Source organism: Anopheles nili, chromosome 3 (assembly GCF_943737925.1).
Source record: "Anopheles nili chromosome 3, idAnoNiliSN_F5_01, whole genome shotgun sequence".
In the NCBI taxonomy this organism is placed as follows: domain Eukaryota; kingdom Metazoa; phylum Arthropoda; class Insecta; order Diptera; family Culicidae; genus Anopheles; species Anopheles nili.
In genome coordinates this window covers 15,588,129-15,608,214 of record NC_071292.1, presented here as the reverse complement: position 1 = coordinate 15,608,214, position 20,086 = coordinate 15,588,129, and the positions used below count along the sequence as shown (strand labels likewise).

General features: G+C 47.8%; 2 protein-coding genes across 2 annotated transcripts in view; one reads left to right on the top strand and one right to left on the bottom strand.

Moving 5' to 3' along the window:
• Positions 1 to 6,701, bottom strand: part of LOC128727812 (uncharacterized) — a 38,004-nt gene extending 31,303 nt beyond the window's left edge. The window contains exon 1 of the mRNA XM_053821757.1: positions 6,575 to 6,701. Within this exon, the coding sequence (XP_053677732.1) occupies positions 6,575 to 6,701 (127 nt within the window). The remainder of the gene's footprint in view (positions 1 to 6,574) is intronic.
• Positions 6,702 to 11,481: 4,780 nt separating this feature from the next.
• On the top strand, positions 11,482 to 17,746 carry LOC128727808 (intersectin-1). The gene is given in 13 exon segments (XM_053821752.1): positions 11,482 to 11,642; positions 13,085 to 13,313; positions 13,629 to 13,774; positions 13,845 to 14,260; positions 14,343 to 14,440; positions 14,507 to 14,682; positions 14,780 to 15,164; positions 15,228 to 15,401; positions 15,474 to 15,713; positions 15,799 to 16,013; positions 16,046 to 16,745; positions 16,822 to 16,951; positions 17,061 to 17,746. Coding segments are annotated over 13 exon segments (3,276 nt in total). The 3' UTR covers positions 17,267 to 17,746.
• The last annotated feature ends 2,340 nt before the right edge of the window (positions 17,747 to 20,086 follow it).

The window sequence follows — 20,086 nt, the reverse complement described above, 5'->3', positions numbered from 1 at the left end:
CGAATGAAATATCTTTTTCACGACCACCGTTTGGTGTGCAGGATACTTTTTTTATATCGTGCCACAAATTTTGCACACCCACAGTTTCGCGCATCAAATCTCATATATTCCCTCGAATGTTAGGTCCACCCCATTTCTAACGGTTTGCACAAATGCAAACTTCGCCTACTGAGATTGCAATTTTGCCTCGTTTTTTTCTTTCTCTTTGGGATCAAAATCATAGAAAATTCACGACAACCGACGACCTCGGTCAGGGGCAAGATTAGGCTTTGCCAAAATGAAGAACGAACCAACAAAAAAAAGCGCACAAACCTGATCGGCAAGTTTTATTTCTCCCACCTTACCGTCTTCCATGCACGAGGTTAATTCGCGCTTGGTTTTCGGTGCGTCTAGCTTTCTATCTGCGAGAGAGCACGCAAAAAGCAGTAAAAAGAACATGGAACTGGCACAAAACTGTGCCAATTCTTCCGTATCCGTTCGTTCGGACCTCCTTTTCGGCATCTTTTCCGGCACGCAAGGGTGCCCCTTTGTGATGTGGGGCGGTTCTTTGCTAATTTTTTTTTTCGAAACCTCTATTCGCCTAGTCTTTGGGATGTTTGTTTGTTTCTACCGTTTTGGGGTTCCGCCCGATTCCAGCCGGTTATGTGGCCCCATCGATCGGACCCGGGAAGTTTGGAGCGCGAAAGTTTGGCAAAATTATTGCGCGACCACAAAGCACCACCACCGGCCGGTAACGGGCGTTGTTTGTCGTCTCCGCGAATTTTCCACCACTCGCCACTGCCCCGATACGCCGGGGTGGAAATTGGAGCCGATGGGGTTGTCGCTTTTTGTTGTTGTTGTTCGTTGCTTAAATTTTGCATTTTATTTTCCCCCATTTTTTGTTGTTGTTGGCATCATTTCAGCATCCCCTGGCTCCTGGGACGCCGGCAGATCGGTGATGAATGAAGAAATGGTCGAAAACGGGAACCAAAAATCAACCAAACGCCGGGGCCCCGAGATGACGAAGGCTCACTCGAGCTAATTTATCCTGCCCATTGGGCGCCCCCAGGCGGCTAGCTTGGAATCGAGTGCAGAAAAGCAGTGCATAAAAAAAGAGAGAGAATGAGAGAGACAGTGAAAGGGAAGAAAAAATGATCGGGGTTTGGTTAGAAAAATTAGCCTAACCAAGAACCGGGCGGATGGTGGAGGAATTAGAAAGGATCCTTCCTCCCCTGAGATGATTCGAAAGTTCCAGGCTTGCCGCAAGAAATGGGACAGTGCCTATGGGCGCAAGAAAAAAAAATTGCGCTAACACACACTCTGCTCACGAACGCCTCCGGGTGACTGATGTAACGGGTTTTTGGGGTTGAAGGCGATTGAAAAGCAACAAAAAAATCGCACACCCAAACTTCAATTTTTGTCCGGTCGCCTCGGCACGGAATTTCGAAAATACGGATTTGAAAATTGCGACGGAACGAAAGCATGCTGTAACAGGCAGAACGTCTTGTATTTGGTGTTTGAAAACACTTATTTCCCTAAAAATTCAAAGCATTTAAACTTCAAATATTCACAGTGCTCCGGTAGGTCCTGAGCTAGGTTTCATGTATTGTACGAGGCTATCAAACATTTATCGCTTTGCTTCTTGTTCTCCTTTTAAGTGCCTCTTTGGGTTTTGGTTTGTCGTTTTGTAGCAAGAAAGAAAAAAAAACTACACCCGTTTTCCCGAGACTGATGATCTGAAGCAGCGTGACAGCCTTCGCTACTGATGGACCAAATGTCTCGCAGTAGGCCATTTCTAGGGCAGCAGTAAAACACGCAACACGCGAAACAATAGTACGTACAAAGCTGCGGTTACAGGAGCTGGCCACGTGCCCGTACTGGTCAGTTGAAGGCGAAGCAATCCGTGGGCCAATGGCGCGAGTAAATGTACATGTCGATGCACACTTTGGCCGAGTTGCACGCCGTCGTGGTTGTACTCACTTTCAAGCGTGTAGTGTAATTACATGCCTGCCCTCTCTGCGTGCCATTCTAACCTTCCTACGCGTGCGTCAAGTCGCTCGGTTGAGCCCAAGTGGCTTAAGAAAAGGCTGAAGGAGGGCAAAAAATATCCAGCCCAACATTTTGTGGCTGTTATCATAGTTTTGTACGGGAGCATTTTGTATGTATGTGATCATTTGGAGGCTATTTCCGCTATCATTTATCGCTATTCACGCTATCAATTATTTGACAAAAACATACTGTAATGCGGAAAAAAACTCTGTAAAATTTACTGAAAAAAATTAGCATCAAATCAAACCAACAAAGTTTGTTTTCTTTCATCGAAAGCATGGGACTTAATTTTATGAGAAACACTGCAAACCATATTGATTGTTTGTTGGAGGAAAAAATACTCTAAAATCACTGGAGGGACAGAAAAGGTATGCTAATTTATTAGCGATCTAAAGCAGCCGAACCTTTTCTAAGGTTGCCAGACGGTGGGAGGTCCTTCCGATATTTTCAATCCTTGCTTTTTTTCACCCCATTGCGCTAGGCAAACAAAATTCAAATCGATTGAATAGATGATTGATTCGATAGGCAGACGCACATGGTGGGGGCAGCAGTTTACATTTGAAGCGAATATTATTTTTAAAACCTTCCATGGAAAATGGAAAAATATTTCGCTAGTCAGTGGCCTTTTAATGAAAAAACACAGTGATTAGAAATTTGAATTAAAAATGTTCAGGTATTGCTAAAATTTTTAAATTTTCTTCTTTGAAAAACAACAATCTATTTTTGATCACAAACAACAATCTTTTTGAATTTAGTTTTTATCACATCAATAACCATTTTAAGAGATGCTCACAATTATAATTTTATTTAGGACCAAACTCATGAGAGACTTGATCATATCAAAAGCTCCAAACCGAATAGGGAAAATACATACTGCGCCACTTGGAAATTATTACACAACTTACGAAACAGAAGCCATTCCCGTTATCATTACGAAATGTCTTTTTTTGCCATGGAAGGGCAATTATGCTTTTCACATATTCACTAAACAGCAATTAAACGGAGCCTGATATTTCTATAATCGAGGCAGAAAATGGGCAAAACAAAGCGAAAACACTAACAAAAAATCAGACGTTCAACACGATTAGCGTTTGAATTTCGTAACACATGGGAATTTCGCAATAAAGGAAATATTATAAGTATGCTCTAAAAAAATAGCCGATAACCCTGAAACCAACTGTTCTTAGTCACGTTTTGAGCCAGATTGCTAACCTTTGGCCTGGTTTTCAAAGATGCCGTTGCCAAAGAGGCAATAGCTAAAAAATCGGCGACAAATTTCACAATATGATGCCCCATGAATAGGACCATCTGCGCCAGCAGTAAACGGATCTTCAGGAATCTTCGGCAATCCCATCGTAGCCAAGGTTCACCATGGGATCATCGGGTCAGCGACACACGGTCCATTATCAGGAGTAATTACCGGTCTGATGACAAAAAAAAACAGTTTCCGAATACTCTAGAGTCTAGACCATTTGGAAGATCATGTTTTTTTATTCAACGAAAAAAATAGATTCTACTGCATCTAGTTTGTTCTAGACGGCACTTGAAGGATCCATAAATCCAGCGAACGAAAGACGGTTCTAAAATCAAACAACAGAAACGGACTGCTCTTGATAACCCGACCTACAGCAGCAACGTCACAGGATCGTCTGTGAACATTTGGAATGGTGCATCTAAAAGAGGTACAAACGATTCACCGAATTTGCTGTTGCATTATGTAAATTTCTTGGGTTAAAGGAGAATAATGAACACTAGTGAGATTAATACAAAAAATAAAACAAATTAAATCAGCTTTCCATCCCTTTGAAGTAACAATATTAAACAAAAATCAAACCCCCCGTCTTTAATGCGTCATCGGAAACTAAATCAATGTACGGCGCTGCGCTTGGTGGAAGGGCTTTGAAAAAAGAGCAAAAATATAAATCAACGGAAACCTGCACTCACGTTCCGAGTGAACCTCAGGCTGCAATGCCAGTCTTATCAGTGGATGATGGGTTGTTTCTTTTTTTGCCGTGCACTAAACCAAACACCGGACCCATCCAAACTTTACGCCTCTGGTCTGTGAGCTGATAACGCCTCGGTTGAAACGGACAGACGATACTGACGGGTGATAAGACGTTCCTTGGCGTCAGCACGCTTGGCCTGAACGCTTGGCACAAACCTAGCCCAACGCCGGGATCTGCCTGCTGTTGTATTTTAGTAATTGATTGAGCAATTCAGGCTACCTGGTAGGGGTTCCTACGATCGAGTGATCGTACGTTACTAGAATGTAAGCTTTCGTACACGGTGGAACGCCAACGAATCGAAACGCGGGAAATAATGAATGGGATCTCGTAAAATTAATGCATTGTCGGTGTTATCATTTTGTGCTTATGCTATCATCACCGAAATTGTGAGTTTCCGTAAAAAAAACGGTGCAACCGAAGCGCAATTTCCCCAAACGTTGTATGTTTCTTTTTTGACGAATAAGCCATTCAAAACTGCCTGCGGAAAACACAACGACACAGCAATATGCAAAAGAAAACCGAGAAACAATGATCACACGACAAAATGTACTCCATGGCAGCTCCGTCAGCAATTAGTCAGCTTGGTGGCTACAAACTCGAGGCGTGTCACTATCAATGAACTGTCCATATGATTGATCAAAACAGCGCCCAATTAACGCCCAAAAAGCTCGTCCACCGGAACAAACCCCTTTGGATGGCGCTTTTGCACCGTGCCAAAGCTTCCCCTTATTATTGATTTACTTGGGCAGGCGCAACGCCTCAACGTTTCGGCGGTGCCGATCAATCGAACGTCGATTGAGTTTCATACTTCAGCAAAACAAAACGAACTCAAACAAACGCCTAAAAAACGACCAACGAAATCGAAATCGTTTGGCGACCGAATTCGCCACCGGATGTGCGTGTGGGGCTGCGTTGGTGGCAAATTATTGGGGCGAGTGAGTGGGGTGGCATTTTTTTTTTGCCATAAAATTCAACATTACAAGGAGAGAACAATAATGAAAAACGATGGTTACAAAATGCCTTGTTCGTGGAATTCAACCCAAAAACTGCTGATTGCTGAGCTGCGAGGTGTGGAATGGCAATTAAAATTGGGAACATGGATTGATCGGAGCATCTCGTTTACAGCGGCTGGTTCACAGCTCGCACTTCACAAAGCGAAGAAGTGCAGTTTTGCGTCTCAGGCCCACCGAATTCCTTCCATTCTGAAATTTAAACCATGCAAAAGAGCTGGTAGGACGAGAAGCAGTAGGTCGCGGTGTCTCAGGGTCAGACCAGCCTAATGACGGCTGACTAATAATGCGCCTACTCGCGGGTGTGTGTGTCACGGGGTGAGATTAGTTTTCGTTTTCGTCCACTGCAACCCCCACCGCTAACTGCCACTCACCCCTTAACACCCCTGTTACACGTGGTTGCAGTTTGGGGTTGGCTCAAACTCCGCTGAACCACCGACAAGTAGAAGGGTAGGTAAAATCAATTCTCCATCACAAGGTTGACCCTTCCGGACCACCACCACTCCTCGCTTACCCTACCATAGACCGGTGTGTGTGTGTGTCACAGCGAGTGAACGGCGTGCACATTAATGCCACCACACGTCGTGCGGGCACCCGCGAATCACCCCTTCCTGGGGGTCAAAATGGGGGGTAGTTTGCCCTCGAACGGTGGCGGGTTAGTTGCGCTTGATGGTGGTGTGATCGCATCACACATACACTGGCTGGCTGGCTGGTTGCACTAGACGCAACTTCCCAAAACACACACGTGCACTCGATCGTGGCTGTGCGGTTTTTTTTGTAATGCCCCCCAAAACAGCGTCTATAGCAAACCGAGCCGAATCAATTGAAGGGTCGAGCAGGGAGGTGGGCGAAGGAAGAGGACGATTATCACACCGCATGGTCGGGGGCTCGCATGAATATAGCATAATTGCCGATCGTGCAGGGTGACATTGCTCACCAGCTCGCTGTGGTGGGGCCGGATTTAGACAGATGTTTTAAGAGAGAGAGAGAGAAAAAGCTAAATAAAGTGAAACAGGAACAGTAAATTGTGGATTCATCAACAGGCGAGCATATGCTGGTTGCGTCGGAAGCAGCGATCAAACAATTTTCCCGCGAAAACCGTCTGACGATCGTTCCATTCAAATAGAACGCAGAGAAGAGAGATACATTTTTGTTTGGGGAAAAATTTGTTTGCTTTTTTTGTTGTCTGTGTTGTTTTAGGTGAGCCGGTTTATTTGGGATAGTTTTTGGGGAGTCTGTTTTGGGCTCCACGCTCCATTTTGGGTCCAGACGGAGCCCAGATGTGTGTTTTTTTTTTCGTCACTTCGTAATATGTGCCACCTTATACTCGAATGAAGCGATCGCCCAGTTTTCCGGACATGCCATTACGAAGCCTGCAGCTGTTTTAGAGTAAATTCGTTTGCGGTCGACGACGGCGTAAGTCGCCAGCTATACGTGAAACCTTCCGGCCCGGAATAATGGACCCGATAGCCTATCGTAGCATTAGCATTAGAAGGAGGAAAAGACACACACACATACACACACACTTACCATGCAAATTGATGGTGCAGGTCGTATTGTTGCCCCGATCGAGCACCACCACGCTGGTGGCGGCCATGATCGATTTGTTGTACTGGAATTTTTCCTTTTTCTTCCTCGGCTTGCCCGTGTCACACATATATGCGGCCGTTCGATCACGCGATCGCCCCGTAGAGAAATGGAAATTGGTACCAACCGGCGCTTTCCGGTCGAAAAGGTCGACGAAGTACGGACGTAGTGGGGCGTAGAAGAAATGTGAAATCCTTCCCTCCCAAAAGGCGAAACCGACCGGAAGGTGAAAAAAACCCCGCTCCCTACGCTAACGGCAGCACGCGGACGGACGGAAATGAGGGAAAAATCACTCGAGAAAATCGAACGCAGCCACGCCGGGTTCCGGGAAGGACCTTCGCCAAATCTGGTGCACTTTCACTTGTTTTTATTTTTCTGCTCTCTTTCAACACAACCACCTTCACCGGCACCGCTTCGTTTCACCACTTCCGCCGCCCTTCGAACTCACTGACACTTCGCTGACGCTACGCGGGAAAAGGGACGAGAAAGGAAAAAAAACCCCCGAGAATGAAGGGATGAAGAAAATCATCAAAACACAATCGTCGCGGAAGTAGCGCCCACGCCGACCCCACCCCAGCCCTTCTTAAAGCAATTAAAATCCAAATTCCGCCCACTCTCGCCCCCACCCTATACAACCGGTTGGGCTCAAAAGTAGGGCTCCGGGTGTTTTTGGGCGAGCTGATTCTGCAGTAAATCTGTCCTCCGGCCCAGGGTGCGCTTTATCCGTTCCGGATCGCTTTTCCGGCCACCCGGGAAGAGGTGGAAATTAGTGGGAGAGCGCACGAAAGGCGGAAAAACAAACTCACGCAACACACTTCGAGGCTCAGGTCGAAGGTAGAGTCCCCGTTGCTAGGCAGCATCCGAGCTCATGGCATTCTTAGTCCTTTTTTCCGATTTTTTGTTGTTGGTTTTGTTCGAATCTTTGGTCCCACCGGTTTCTATAGGGGCGATCCCGCGAAGTTTCCCGCTCCTGGGGACGTACATTTTTCCTCCCTTTTAATTCGCTGATGAACCGGATCCGGGCTACCTTCGTCGGGCGGAAACGAAATTCGATTAAGCTTCTCGCGGGCGCTTTTTTTTTCCTCAAATTTCTTCCCTTTCTTTTCGGGCGCGGAAACAAGCGAAAACTAATTTACAACCGCACGCAGGTTCGAACCCTTGCCGGGTGTTGTGTTTCGTTGGTAACTGCTTCGATTCAAAATTGCCTTCTAGGACCAGCGGTCGAGATTGTTCTGGAGTAGGAAAAGCGCAAAGTAAGAGGCAGAACATGACCACTTGGTCACTCCACACACATCAACCGATCATTCGACCTAGCCCACCGACACTCCAGTCTAAAAGGACCTCACGGGAAGCATCCTGCATCGTGCATGCTTCCGCGGAAGCGTGTCTGCTTCTCGCGTAGGTGCTCAAAGAAGAAAAAAAACACCATAACGGCGGGAACACACTCGTTCGCGAACTTCAACAAGGATGACACTCCGGCTTCCGTTCCGGGGGTTTGAAAATGAAAATAAAATAAATAAAGGAGGAAAAAAATCCCACAACCCAAAACGGCCGTTAAACAGCCGCGGTTTCCCACTCGCAGGACTCCTCGTGAGGCAGGATTCTCGCGTACTTCCTTATTTTGCCGCAGAACGCGCGCGCTTCCTGCCTGCACGGGTGGCACCGCCGATAGGGTCGTCCTTCACACGAACGCACTCACACGTACACCCACACGTACATACGCAAACACACGCTCTCCCACGAGCGGCCACTAACTCACGCGGGCGCGAGCTCCGAGAAGGTACGTCTGCACCGGAACACGAGACCGTTTGAAATGAACTTTTTCGCCAGCGAACAGCGCCAACAGCTATCGGCAGGGTCGGTTGCCACGCCAGTGGAGCAGGTGGGCGCCGCGTAGTCTGAAAGAGCGAGAGAGTGGCGTTGTGTGAGCGAGAGAGACGGCCCGTGAGTGAAGGGACGAGGGCATAAAAAAAAAACGCCAACATAAACCGAGCATATTCACGATGCTCCACTGTTCGCTCTTCTCTTTCTCGCCGCCTCGATGGTGGATGCTGGAGTGGCGGATGACAGTGGTGTGCTGTAGATGAAGCGGGCTGAGCTTTTCACATTGAGATATGTTTTATTTTGAAATTGTTGTTAGAAATTTATCTTGAATGGTTTATGTTGTTGTTTGATGGGCAGAATAAAGGACTCTATAATGTGCGCTCTTAATGGTGCTTTCATTCAACACCAAGGATGTACGTTCGATATGTACTTCGCACAGCCCATTCATCTTAATCCAGAAGGAAAAAGGATCATCGTAGCAAGGACAAATAATCTTGAATCATTCACCATGCTAGATTTGTATACCACTATTAATTATGTTCTATGATTACTGATTTCAACTGCTTTATTGTGAAGAATATGGTTCGTTTAGTTGATTAGTGCAAAATGGATATGAGTTCTAAAATAAAATATAATTTAATATCAAAATTGACTGTGTGTCTTAATACCATTCCTTTCTCCCGGCACATTTTTAGAAAATTGAAAACCAATTGATTTTAAATCCCTACTTCGAAGCATTCATTCGTTGAATATATGTAACTTACTTCCTTTGCTATCGAAAATATTTAGTTATATGGTCACCAATTTATATTTTAAGTATTAATAAAGCTTTGGTTTGGTAGAAATTGGTTTCATAAAAGCATGATGTTTAGCTATAGTCCGTTTCGCAAAGCCTTTCTGCACATCACTATCGAAATTCTAGTTACGGTTAACGCGTGGAACTGTTTTATTTCATAAAGTTTAGGATACCTGTTAAAGTATAGAGTACCCAAAGTACAGCGTATTAACAATATTAGTGTACTTCGCAAACAAAAGCTTTCAATCGCATTCCAGAGATGTGTTATTCAAAGCAAATCTTTGTTTGTAAGCCCCATACCATTATCTCTTCGCATGTGTCACTGATATTTTAAATATTAAGTAGCTTGTTTTGTAAACGCAAACAAGTACAATCTAATTTTTTTACTATTTGTAGTACTTCAGGATACTTAAAATTAAAGTTCTCTCAGCTGACAGCACTGTCAGCACAAAACTGCCAGCTGTACTGACAGCGGTGATCATCGGAATTCAGCAGCCTTTTCGAGCTACAGCTAGCTGTCTCGCTCTCACAATCGTGGCAACTGTCAACAGTGCCAGCAACCGTTCCAGTCGCTCCGTTCAGCAGCTAATTTGTATTTTTTGTTCCTACACCCGCGGTTTGTTGCTCGAGATTCTCAAAGAAAAAGTCTCAAAACCCTCGAAGGTTGCGCGTCGGGCGAACGGGAGTGCAGTAATCGCGAGTGTATACTGATAATTTTCTCGCCCACGGCTCCTCGACCACAAGAGGTACGCGGCTCGGGTTTGTTCTAGGGGCAATGTTTCGAAAACTCCGGAAGTGAGCGCGCACAGTTAATCAGCGTAACAGTAAGGGCGTCTCTCGTAAAGAATCCCTTTACGAACGGACCCTGCGTCGGTGGGCGAGCAATGGTAGCGAGTTCTTGCTATCAATCCCTCGAAGGCTACGCGATAGATAATGCCTATGCTCATCGATAGTGCTGTGGAATGTGGCGCTAGGTGTATCAGCGCTTAGAGAAAGTTTGTTTTTTGTTTGTTTGTTTGTTTTGCGTTACTTGCAGTTCACGATCATCCCTAAAGCGTGTGCTTGGGTTTCACCCCAAAATGATTACGGTCCATGTGAAAAAATGTTCTCGCTGTTGGAAAATAATCAATAATTCTATGTGGTGACCTATTAGCAGGAGCAAAAACACTGTGAAGATGCAACCGCACTCTCATTCCATCTCTTTCGCACTTGCGACACTCGTGCGAAAGAGAGAGCGCGCGCAGTGAGTGAAAAAGGCGCAAGGACCTCCGAGCACAAGCGAGTGCGAGAGAGCGCTACAGCAGCGCGTGAGCGAGAGCGATGCGCGCGCGCACACGTGAGAGAGCGAATGAAAAAGAAAGTCTAGCAAGGAAAGGAAAATCGGCCTGCCTGGGCTCGCCAGGATCGGTGGTAGCACGGCATTTACTACTTGCAAAATCGCGTAAAAATCCCTTCGCACCGAGCGTGGGAATGTGTGCTTGTCGGTGTGTCGTGAGAAGGTGCCTGCTCGGTAGCAATTTCACAACCCCGTGATGAAGAAAGTTTTATTTTCCGCACACAGTCCGCGGTGGGTCGGTGGCGTTATCCTTTTTCCCAGCGATTAGAACACCACGAGAAGCTCGGTTGACTCGAGAATCAGTCAGAGAAATCGATCGGCGGTGGTGGTTCCATTTCAGTGTGGTCGCGTGCGCGCGCGCGGGTGTGTGTAGGCTGCTGCCGTGCGGGCTCCTCCCGATTTGCCATCGTCCTGCCGTCGTGGGTCTCCAAAAAGGACTCCTTTTGGCTCCTTTTGGAGTCCTGCCGCGGCACCGAAAACACCCTCGGCCACAGGGGGATTGGTTTCATTTGATTTTTCCTACTTGCAGCTCGCCGTTTCTGTCACGGTCGTCCGAATGGAGCAGCAGTGATAAGGTTCTCGAGTGACACAGAGGAACTGTGCGAGTGGTGTGGAGTGAAAGTCGCTGAAGAAAAGCGACCAAAAAACGCCTACTACGACTGCGAGCGCTGCCGGAGCGATATAGAATATCTCTCAGTGTGCGGGAGTGTCCTCCGTCGTTCGCAGGCGATAGCAACAGTGCAGTGTATGGATATTGTTGCTGCTGGCCCTTCGCAGTACCGATAAACGGTCAGCTAGAACCCGTAGTGGGTGTGTAGGAACGCGGAGGGTGAGATCATCCGGGTGGGTCATTTCCAGCAGAACGTCTCCGTGCGATTGTTGCCATCGTCAACCATGAACGCGTCCGACCCGTTCGTGATCACCTCCCGCGAGAGGCTCAAGTACGACGAACAGTTCAAGTCCCTGCAGCCGGTTAACGGTGTGGTGACGGGTGGCCAGGCTAAAGGATTCTTCCTGCAAAGCCAGCTACCCCCACCGATACTCGGCCAAATATGGTAAGTATCTTTCCCGGTGTACCAAGTGCTGTGTGTCGTTTTTTTTGCTCTTCTTGTTGACTCCGTCGATGGATTCCAGTTTCCCTTTTTGCTTACATAACGGAAGGAGTGCAATTCAATTGCGGCTCGTGCGGGTACAAACTCCTGATGCTGGTCGGTGTAGTGTTTTGTCGTTTGCGAAAAGGCGAAAAAAAGACATCATTGACGTGCACTTTACCTGCAATGGCTACTAAGACGTTTGGCAGGACGTTCGTTTTTTCACGCACCGTTTTTTTTTATTCGCCATTTCCTTCGACCACGCTCACGTGGTCTTTTCCAGCAAGCACGTAATGCGCACGGTGTGTGTGTGTGTGCTGTTGTTGCACTGGCATCTTCGAGAGCTGAGATACTGTGGGTGCTGGTCGTTCTACTTCATTTGCGTTTTGGTGGAAACGGAGCCTTCCATTGGCGACGTCATTCGCATTGATTTTACACCGCAATCGAAACGAGGGAAACCATTTGCGGGCCATTATCAGGCGGGTGTTAATGAAAACTCGCCCCCCCAAAGCCAGCCCACAGAAGTGGGCGGTTCGGTCGGTTGTGATGATTTTTACTATCGTTCAGCGGAACATCTAATGGTACCGTAATTGCATTAAACCTGTCCAAAAAATAAACAAAAACGTTCGCATTAAAAGAGCGAACGATTGGGTGATTGAGAATGTGAAACACTTGTTACTCAATGTAAAATAGCATGAACCCCTCTTGAATTGTCTGCTCCACCACCCTGGAGCAGTATAATTGGGAAGCGGCAGTTCTACTACACAAAAGCCCCGCTCGAGTGGCTTCGAATTAAATCCCTATTACGACCCCCACCATTGTTCGAAGCCTGTGGGTGGGTGGCGAAGGCGGGGAACCTTACGAAAAAGCCACCCAACTCATGTAAAGCACTCGATAACGCACTTCTCTCCGGGGTTCCTTTTTCTGCCTAATTAATGAGAAACAGACCGAATGGCTCGAAGTGGGATTGTTTCAGTCGAACAAGTTGGTATTTGGTTTTGGAGCCGTCCCACACGGTCCCGTTCGATTGGCCCGGTTGGTGTGTGTGTGCGTCAAGGGCAAATGTTGTTTACCTATGAGTCATCCTTGTTGGAAGGCTCGGTGGGTCCTTTGCGCATCGGTACGCTATTTCTGTTTGAATCCTTGAAGGATAACGACGCAATGTAGCTCGTAGGAAATGAAATCTATGGCCCCGTAAGTGGGTTTATTTTAAAATAACTTGTGAACTTTACTCTCCAATCGGGTTTGATGGTGTATGAAAAATGTCCTTCTCCGTTAAATAATCCGTCAATGATGAAATAAAAAAAATCCTGAAGCCCTCACCCCAACACCATCCGCACACACGGTGTAAAAAGTTTTCCCGTCGCAACTAATGCCGATTGCACCTTTTTCCGGATGTTTTCCAGGGCTCTTGCCGATACAGACGCTGACGGTCGCATGACACTCGGTGAATTCAGCATCGCCTGCAAACTGATCAACCTGAAACTGCGCGGATTCGAAGTTCCAAAAACGCTACCACCAACACTCATCGCATCGCTCACTGCCGTCGGTGGAACACCCATCCTCACGCCAACATCCGGTTTGAGCCCGCTTGATCCTCTAAAATCCCTATCCGGCTCAATTGGGGCCGCAGCCGTCGCCCAACCCCCGATAGTTCCCCACGCACAACCCCCGATGATGGCCCCGCATGCCACCGGTATGTTGCCGCACGCGATCGTGCCTCCACTGATGAACAATCAAATGGTTGCTGGCCAGATGGCTGGAGTTGTGATGCAGCCAGGGGTGGCCCCGCCGAAACCAGCCCTTCCACCACAACCACTGATTGCAACGGCCGCTCAGCCAGCTCCTCTCATCCCGATGGGACAACCGATGATGGCGGGAATGCAGCCAGCCCCTGTCGTCATGCAGCAACCGTTGATGGGCGGAATTCCACCCACAGCAACCGTGAAGCCACTCATCGATCCAATGGTGGCTGGTGTTGCACCCGTCGTTGCGGCCAGCACCGTTCCGGGACCTCCAACGCCGCCCCATTCCGGTGGTGGAACTCCCGCCCGTTCTATGTCCATCTCGGAACGAGCTCCTTCCATCGAATCACCGTAAGTGTACGGGTTTTTTTTTGTATGTTTTCTCCCTGTTCCATGGAACTAATACTTTTTTCTTTGCTAGGGGACAAATTGAGTGGGCGATCAAGGGTCCGGCTAAGCTAAAGTACACGCAGCTGTTCAACACAACTGATCGCAACCGAAGCGGGTTCCTAACCGGTCCGCAGGCGCGCAACATCATGGTACAGACCAAACTACCCCAGGCACAGCTCGCACAGATTTGGGCTCTTGCCGACATGGACACGGACGGGCGACTAGGCTGCGAGGAGTTTGTGTTGGCCATGTATCTGTGCGATATGGCGGCGGCTGGCGAAAAGGTTCCAACTACGCTGCCACCGGACCTGGTTCCGCCTTCCTTCCGAAAGGCTTCGTCACGCCACGGATCCGTGGTAGGTTCGAGGCACGGTTCCGTTTCATCGCAAGGAGCCCCGGTAAATGTCGCCGCAGTTGAGCTGGATCCTTTGTCTGGATTGCCACAAAGTAAGGAAACAGACCGAAGACGGCCCGAAACGAACCCAATTCGCAACGTGAATGGTTTTTTATTCCGATTTTCGATTTGCAGCATCGTTCGAAGACAAACGGAAGGAAAATTTCGACAAGGGACAAGCAGAGCTAGAAAGGCGACGAAAAGCGCTGATGGATATCCAGAAGAAGGAACAGGTAAGTCGTTGAACGGATGAGTGGGGCGCTTAGATAGGGTTGTTAATACTGACTTTCGACTCGCAGGAGGAGCGCGAACGCAAAGAGCGTGAGGAGCAGGAAAAAATCCGCAAGGCTAAACTGGAGGCGGAACTCAAAAAGCAACAGGAACTAGAGAAGGAGCAGCAGCGTCAGCGTGAGCTTGAGCAGGAACGCGAAGAACAGCGCAAACGAGAGCTCGAGAAAAAGGAACTTGCACGAAAGTACGTCATGATCGGAGGGTTTTTAATACACCTTATGGTCTTTGCTAACTATTGCGTTAACATTTATATTTATATCGTTCTGATCACTTTTTTGTAGGGAACTGGAGAAGCAGCGCCAGCTCGAGTGGGAAACTCAAAAGATAGCCGAAATGCAACAGCACAGGCAGCGTGAGCAAGAGAACGTGCTCAAGCTTAAAGCCCAAAACCAATCGCTCAGCGTGGAACTGAGCACGTTCAACGAGCGCATCAAGGAACTGTCGCAAAAGATCTGCGATACGCGCGTCGGTGTTACGAACGTGAAGAGCACGATTGATGGCATGCGCACTACGCGTGACACGCAAATGGCGGAAATGACACAGCTGAAGGCGAAGGTGAAGGAACAGAACCAACGGCTAGTGCAACTGAGCCAAGAGAAGGCGAAGCTGGACGCGAAGAACAAGGCGGGCGAGACGGAAAGTCAGCTGCAGTTCACCAACAAACAGGTACGCGAGGCCCAAAGAGTCCACGTTCTGACGTTAGCTAATAATGGTTTGTGTCGTTTACAGATCGTTATACAGCAACTAAAAGACAAGCTGGAAAATACTAAGCAACAGATCGACCACAAATCGACTGACATCAACTTGAACCGAGAGCAACTGACCGAGCTGAAGTCTCAGCTAACAGACTTGATCGATGCGTGCGAGCAGTTGTACGGTGAATACGATATGCAACGAATTCAGGTGATCTCGTCCTTTCACGCGTAGCATTCCAACTGATTTACTGAGCCATTTTGCTTGCCATCCTTTCGATAGATCCTGGAAATGAAGAATAACCGCAAAAACGAATCGTACACTAGCGCCTGGGATACGGCGAACTCGTGGGGTGCTCCGGATGTGGCAACGCAAGAGACGGTTAACCAAGCCGCGGCGGTGGTGACCTCCACCGGCGAAGATGTGCAGACGCCTCCGGGTTACGTGAAGTACCGGGCAATCTACGAATTCAGCGCGAGAAACGGAGATGAAATATCCTTCCAGCCGGGTGATATCGTGATGGTAAATGATAGTTTTTTAAGGGCGCATTAGCATTCCCTTGAACAGCGAAAATTAATTAGCTTCACTGTCGATGTCCTTCATCCAGGTGCCGCTAGAGCAAAACGCAGAACCGGGTTGGTTGGCGGGTGAAATTAACGGCCATACCGGTTGGTTCCCGGAAACGTTCGTCGAAAAGGTGGACACCAACCTGAACGTTGTCGAAGCAGTCCCGGAAACGATAGCGTACAGCGAACCGGCAACAGATTATACCACCACCGCTCCCGTCGATGATTATGTTGCACCGGTGGACGAAAACATAGAGTGAGTGTTGATCTGATCTACCAGACGTTGAGCAGCAATGTTAACTGTTGCTAATGTGTCGTTTCTTTCTCCAGGGCTACTTGCAATGGGGACGTGGAGTACTACGTGGCTTGCTACGCGTACCAATCAGCGGAAGCTGGTGATCTCGTGTTCGATGCCGGTGAAACTATCGCCGTTTCCAAGAAGGAGGGTGACTGGTGGACAGGCACAATCGGAAACCGCACGGGCATTTTCCCATCAAACTACGTTCAGAAGCAGGAAGGAGGTGTAAGTGGACAGATTGCTTGTAGCGAAATGTCGCTGTTTCATTAATTTCCTTTATAACTGTTACTCCAGGAGCCGATGAATGGAAACCAGACCGCATACAACGAGCAAACGACGCATCAGGAGCAGAACCAGACGTACGAGCACGACGCAAAGCGGAAGCAATCGACCACGGCCGGCAGCAATACTCAGGACGCGGAAGATGCTCGAAACCAGGCCGAGGCGGACTCGGAGGTATCCCAGATCAATACTCAGCCGCCGGCGGGCGCTGCCGCTAACGAGGAAAACATCCGTTACTCTTCAATGTCTATGACATCGGCCACACCCAGCCTCCGGCGGAAGGGCGAAGTAGCACAGGTGATCGCACCGTACGAGGCGACCAGCTCCGAACAGCTATCACTCACGCGTGGCCAGCTGATAATGATCAGAAAGAAGACCGATTCCGGCTGGTGGGAGGGTGAACTACAGGTATTGTAAAAGTAGTTCGATTTTCCGATCAGCAGTAGTAATTAAATTTGAATTTTATCTTTCTTTGCCCCGTCAGGCCAAGGGACGACGCCGTCAGATCGGATGGTTCCCGGCGACGTACGTGAAGATTCTGCAAGGTGGACGAAACAGCGGCCGCAACACGCCGGTTTCGGCAAGCAAGGTTGAGCTGACGGAAACGATTCTCGGTAAGCTTTTCTCAACGGAGCACATTACCCACGGACACAACGCACTAATGCGCAATCCCTTTTTTGCGTATGCCTTTCTTCTTCTTTCGTTATACGTTGTAACCGGTAGACAAAGTCATCGCACTGTACCCGTACAAAGCACTGAACGATGACGAGCTGTCCTTCGAGAAGGACGATATCATTAGCGTGCTGGGTCGGGATGAGCCGGAGTGGTGGCGTGGCGAACTGAACGGCACCACCGGTCTGTTTCCGAGCAACTACGTCGGCCCGTTCGTGTCGTCCGGTAAGAAGGGAAAATCTCCCGCTACTAGTTAACGGCACACCATCATATCCACCACCACATCACTCTCGTACACTCGTAGAGCGTGTAGCGTTGCTTTCCTAGCCGATTAGTGTCACGTTTCCTTGCGTTCGTTTATTGTAAACTTCATCAGCAATCATTCCGCTCGTAGGCGCTGCGCTACGCTCGAATAGAGTGTGATCCTCAGTGTGGTGGACGTTGTACCGATCGTGCCTGATCGATTTCCTCTGCGAAAAAACGCATGAAACGTCGATTGTGCTAGTTTAGTTAAGCGTCCTTATGGTAAACCTGTACTGGCCTTTATATGTTACCCTATTTCTCTCTATCTTATTATCCTTCTTTTGATGTGATGTTCGGTTGTTTTATAATTTGCATATTGTACCATACTAAGTGATATCTATACCACTCTCAGCAAGGTGGTAAAAGCGAAAACGTGGAAAAACACGGCGAATGATATAACATGTGTATCCTTTGCTCAAAACCCACACTCCTACACACACAAACAAAGTAGATCAAAAACAAAAACTCTCATTATTTATCTGAAGCATTTTATGTATCCTTCTTTATTATGTGTTACGTTTTTTTTAGACAAATAGGTTCGTAAATTTGCAGTTAGAAAGAAATAGCCGTGATTTTCGTTTCGATTGCTGACGGTATCCTTAGATTTCGGTTGCGTTTACACCTGTAGGATGCAGACCAAATTATCGTTTTGTGTGCTACTTACACGTGGCAAAACGGGCGTTTGGGTTTCATATCTGGTCACGTGTTGATTGGGTGAATTCATTGCGCGTGGTATATTTCATGTGTCTTTTCCAACCTCCCAACACGCTTGCCTCGCCCCGACCCTACAGGTAATGTATAACGGGCAGCAGGGCTTTCTGCGACCTTCACCAAAGCCCGGAACGACACGATGAACCGAGACGAACCGGTCCGGGAAGGCGCCACACGGTGCACCGGCACCGGCCGGACCAACAGCAGCACTCCTTGGCGCGTCGACTACCGGCACGCAGCGAACGGCGCTGAGGTCGATCTACACAACAACAACAGCAGCAGCAGCAACAATAAACGATACTACAACAATAAAGTCAATAATTATAACCCTTACTACAATAACGATAACTGTAACGGAAATACTATGAGTAACGATAACGATATTAATCAAAGCAACAATAACCAGCCAGTAATGCGAGCATTTCACGTTGAGAGCAGTCGTCACCCACAGCAGCAGCAACAGCAACAGCAGCACTTTAGCAAAGGCAAGAAACCCACTGTTATAGGTGTATAATGTTACGGACACGCCGCTCTGGCTTCAACGGAAGGATCATAAATGTAGTGTATTAGGGACTTTGGGGACGCTGCACCGGGGTGAAGGGGATCGATCGATTGCCGCAGGAAGCCAGGTACAGTGCAAGGATAGTGAAACTTCCTAAAAGGAAACGCAGAAAGCGGACTTGTAACGCGCATAGTAGTGTTCTATTTACATACAATCAATACCCTGCTGGAAGGAGTGCAAAGCGAAACGTTGTAGTGTGTAGCCTCAGCAAAACAAATTATTCTTACGTTTTTGTCCCAAATTCGTTGCGGATTTGATGTAGCTCTAGACTCTCGGTGTACACGTACGGTGATCCTTGCTTGGCAATTCATTCCCGCCCTCCCCCGTCGTCCGGCTCTCTTTTGATGTTCTGTTTAAACATTCGTGGTATGGGAAAATAGTGCTCGGGTGAATGTAGCTGGCTAGAATACTACACCCCACCTGTCGTTGAAGATCTGTAGATATTATATCCTCCCTCCGCCCCCTCCCTCCCGCTTCGCGGGATAGTGGATGATCCTCGCTCGAAGGATGTCTAAAAAGCAATGGAGACGCCACAATCAACGTCGTAGAAAAGTGTTCGTAAGGTCCGTTAGTAGCGCCAGTCTGTTGTTCATTTCGTTCCTCTGCCTGCTACAGCACCAATCGAGGATCGAGTTAGGTTATATACTTATCTGTAGCTGTTTTAGTCATATCATTGAAGGAGTGGAAGTCCCACAGCAGCCGGAACCGAGTTCACGATGAGTGGGAGAGTGAACAGGTGGGCTTCCCTAGTTCCGTTGGCGCTCTCAGCCGCATATTACAGCATAATCTCGCGCTCCCCGATGGTACGGGCTCGTATTCCGATTCTCAATGTATTAGCTCTCGCTTACTCTATCAGGTTCAGGTTCCCGAAGGGGTGGAGTTGCACTATTTATCGGTATTATTCTTATGATTATGGTGAGAAGATGGTAGCTAGTAAGTCGTTAGCGTGTCCGATCGACTCAAGATCACGCCCATGCTGCAAGGATTCACGATCGGCAGGGTCGATACATCAGACGTTAGGTTTTTGGTGAGGTGCGCCTGTAAGCTAGTCTTTAAGCGCGTACGGTTTGTTAAGTTTCGTGATTTCAGCCGTGCTCTAAGTTGCATTTACATGCCGCAACACTAGCGGCAACACATCAGACATACACTCACACAAAATGGTGGGAGCATTAGTTACGAAATCTCGGTGCAATCGTTAGCGGGCGGTTGAGTATCAGGAAATCACGTTCCACCGCAGGACAGACAAAAAACCCAAACTCGTTAAGCAAATGCGACACATGAAACTAAAGCATATATGCATATACATATATATACATATATACATATAGATATATATACAAACAAAAACCATATACATATTTAGAACTAATAACGTGCCCTATCCTATGATTCTACGAGCGCAAAACCCTTTCAACTCTTACCCTATCTCTCCTCCTCCGCTGTCACGCTATATGTAACCGAGGAGCAGGGAATCAAGAGACGCAAAAACATGAGAAGCAAA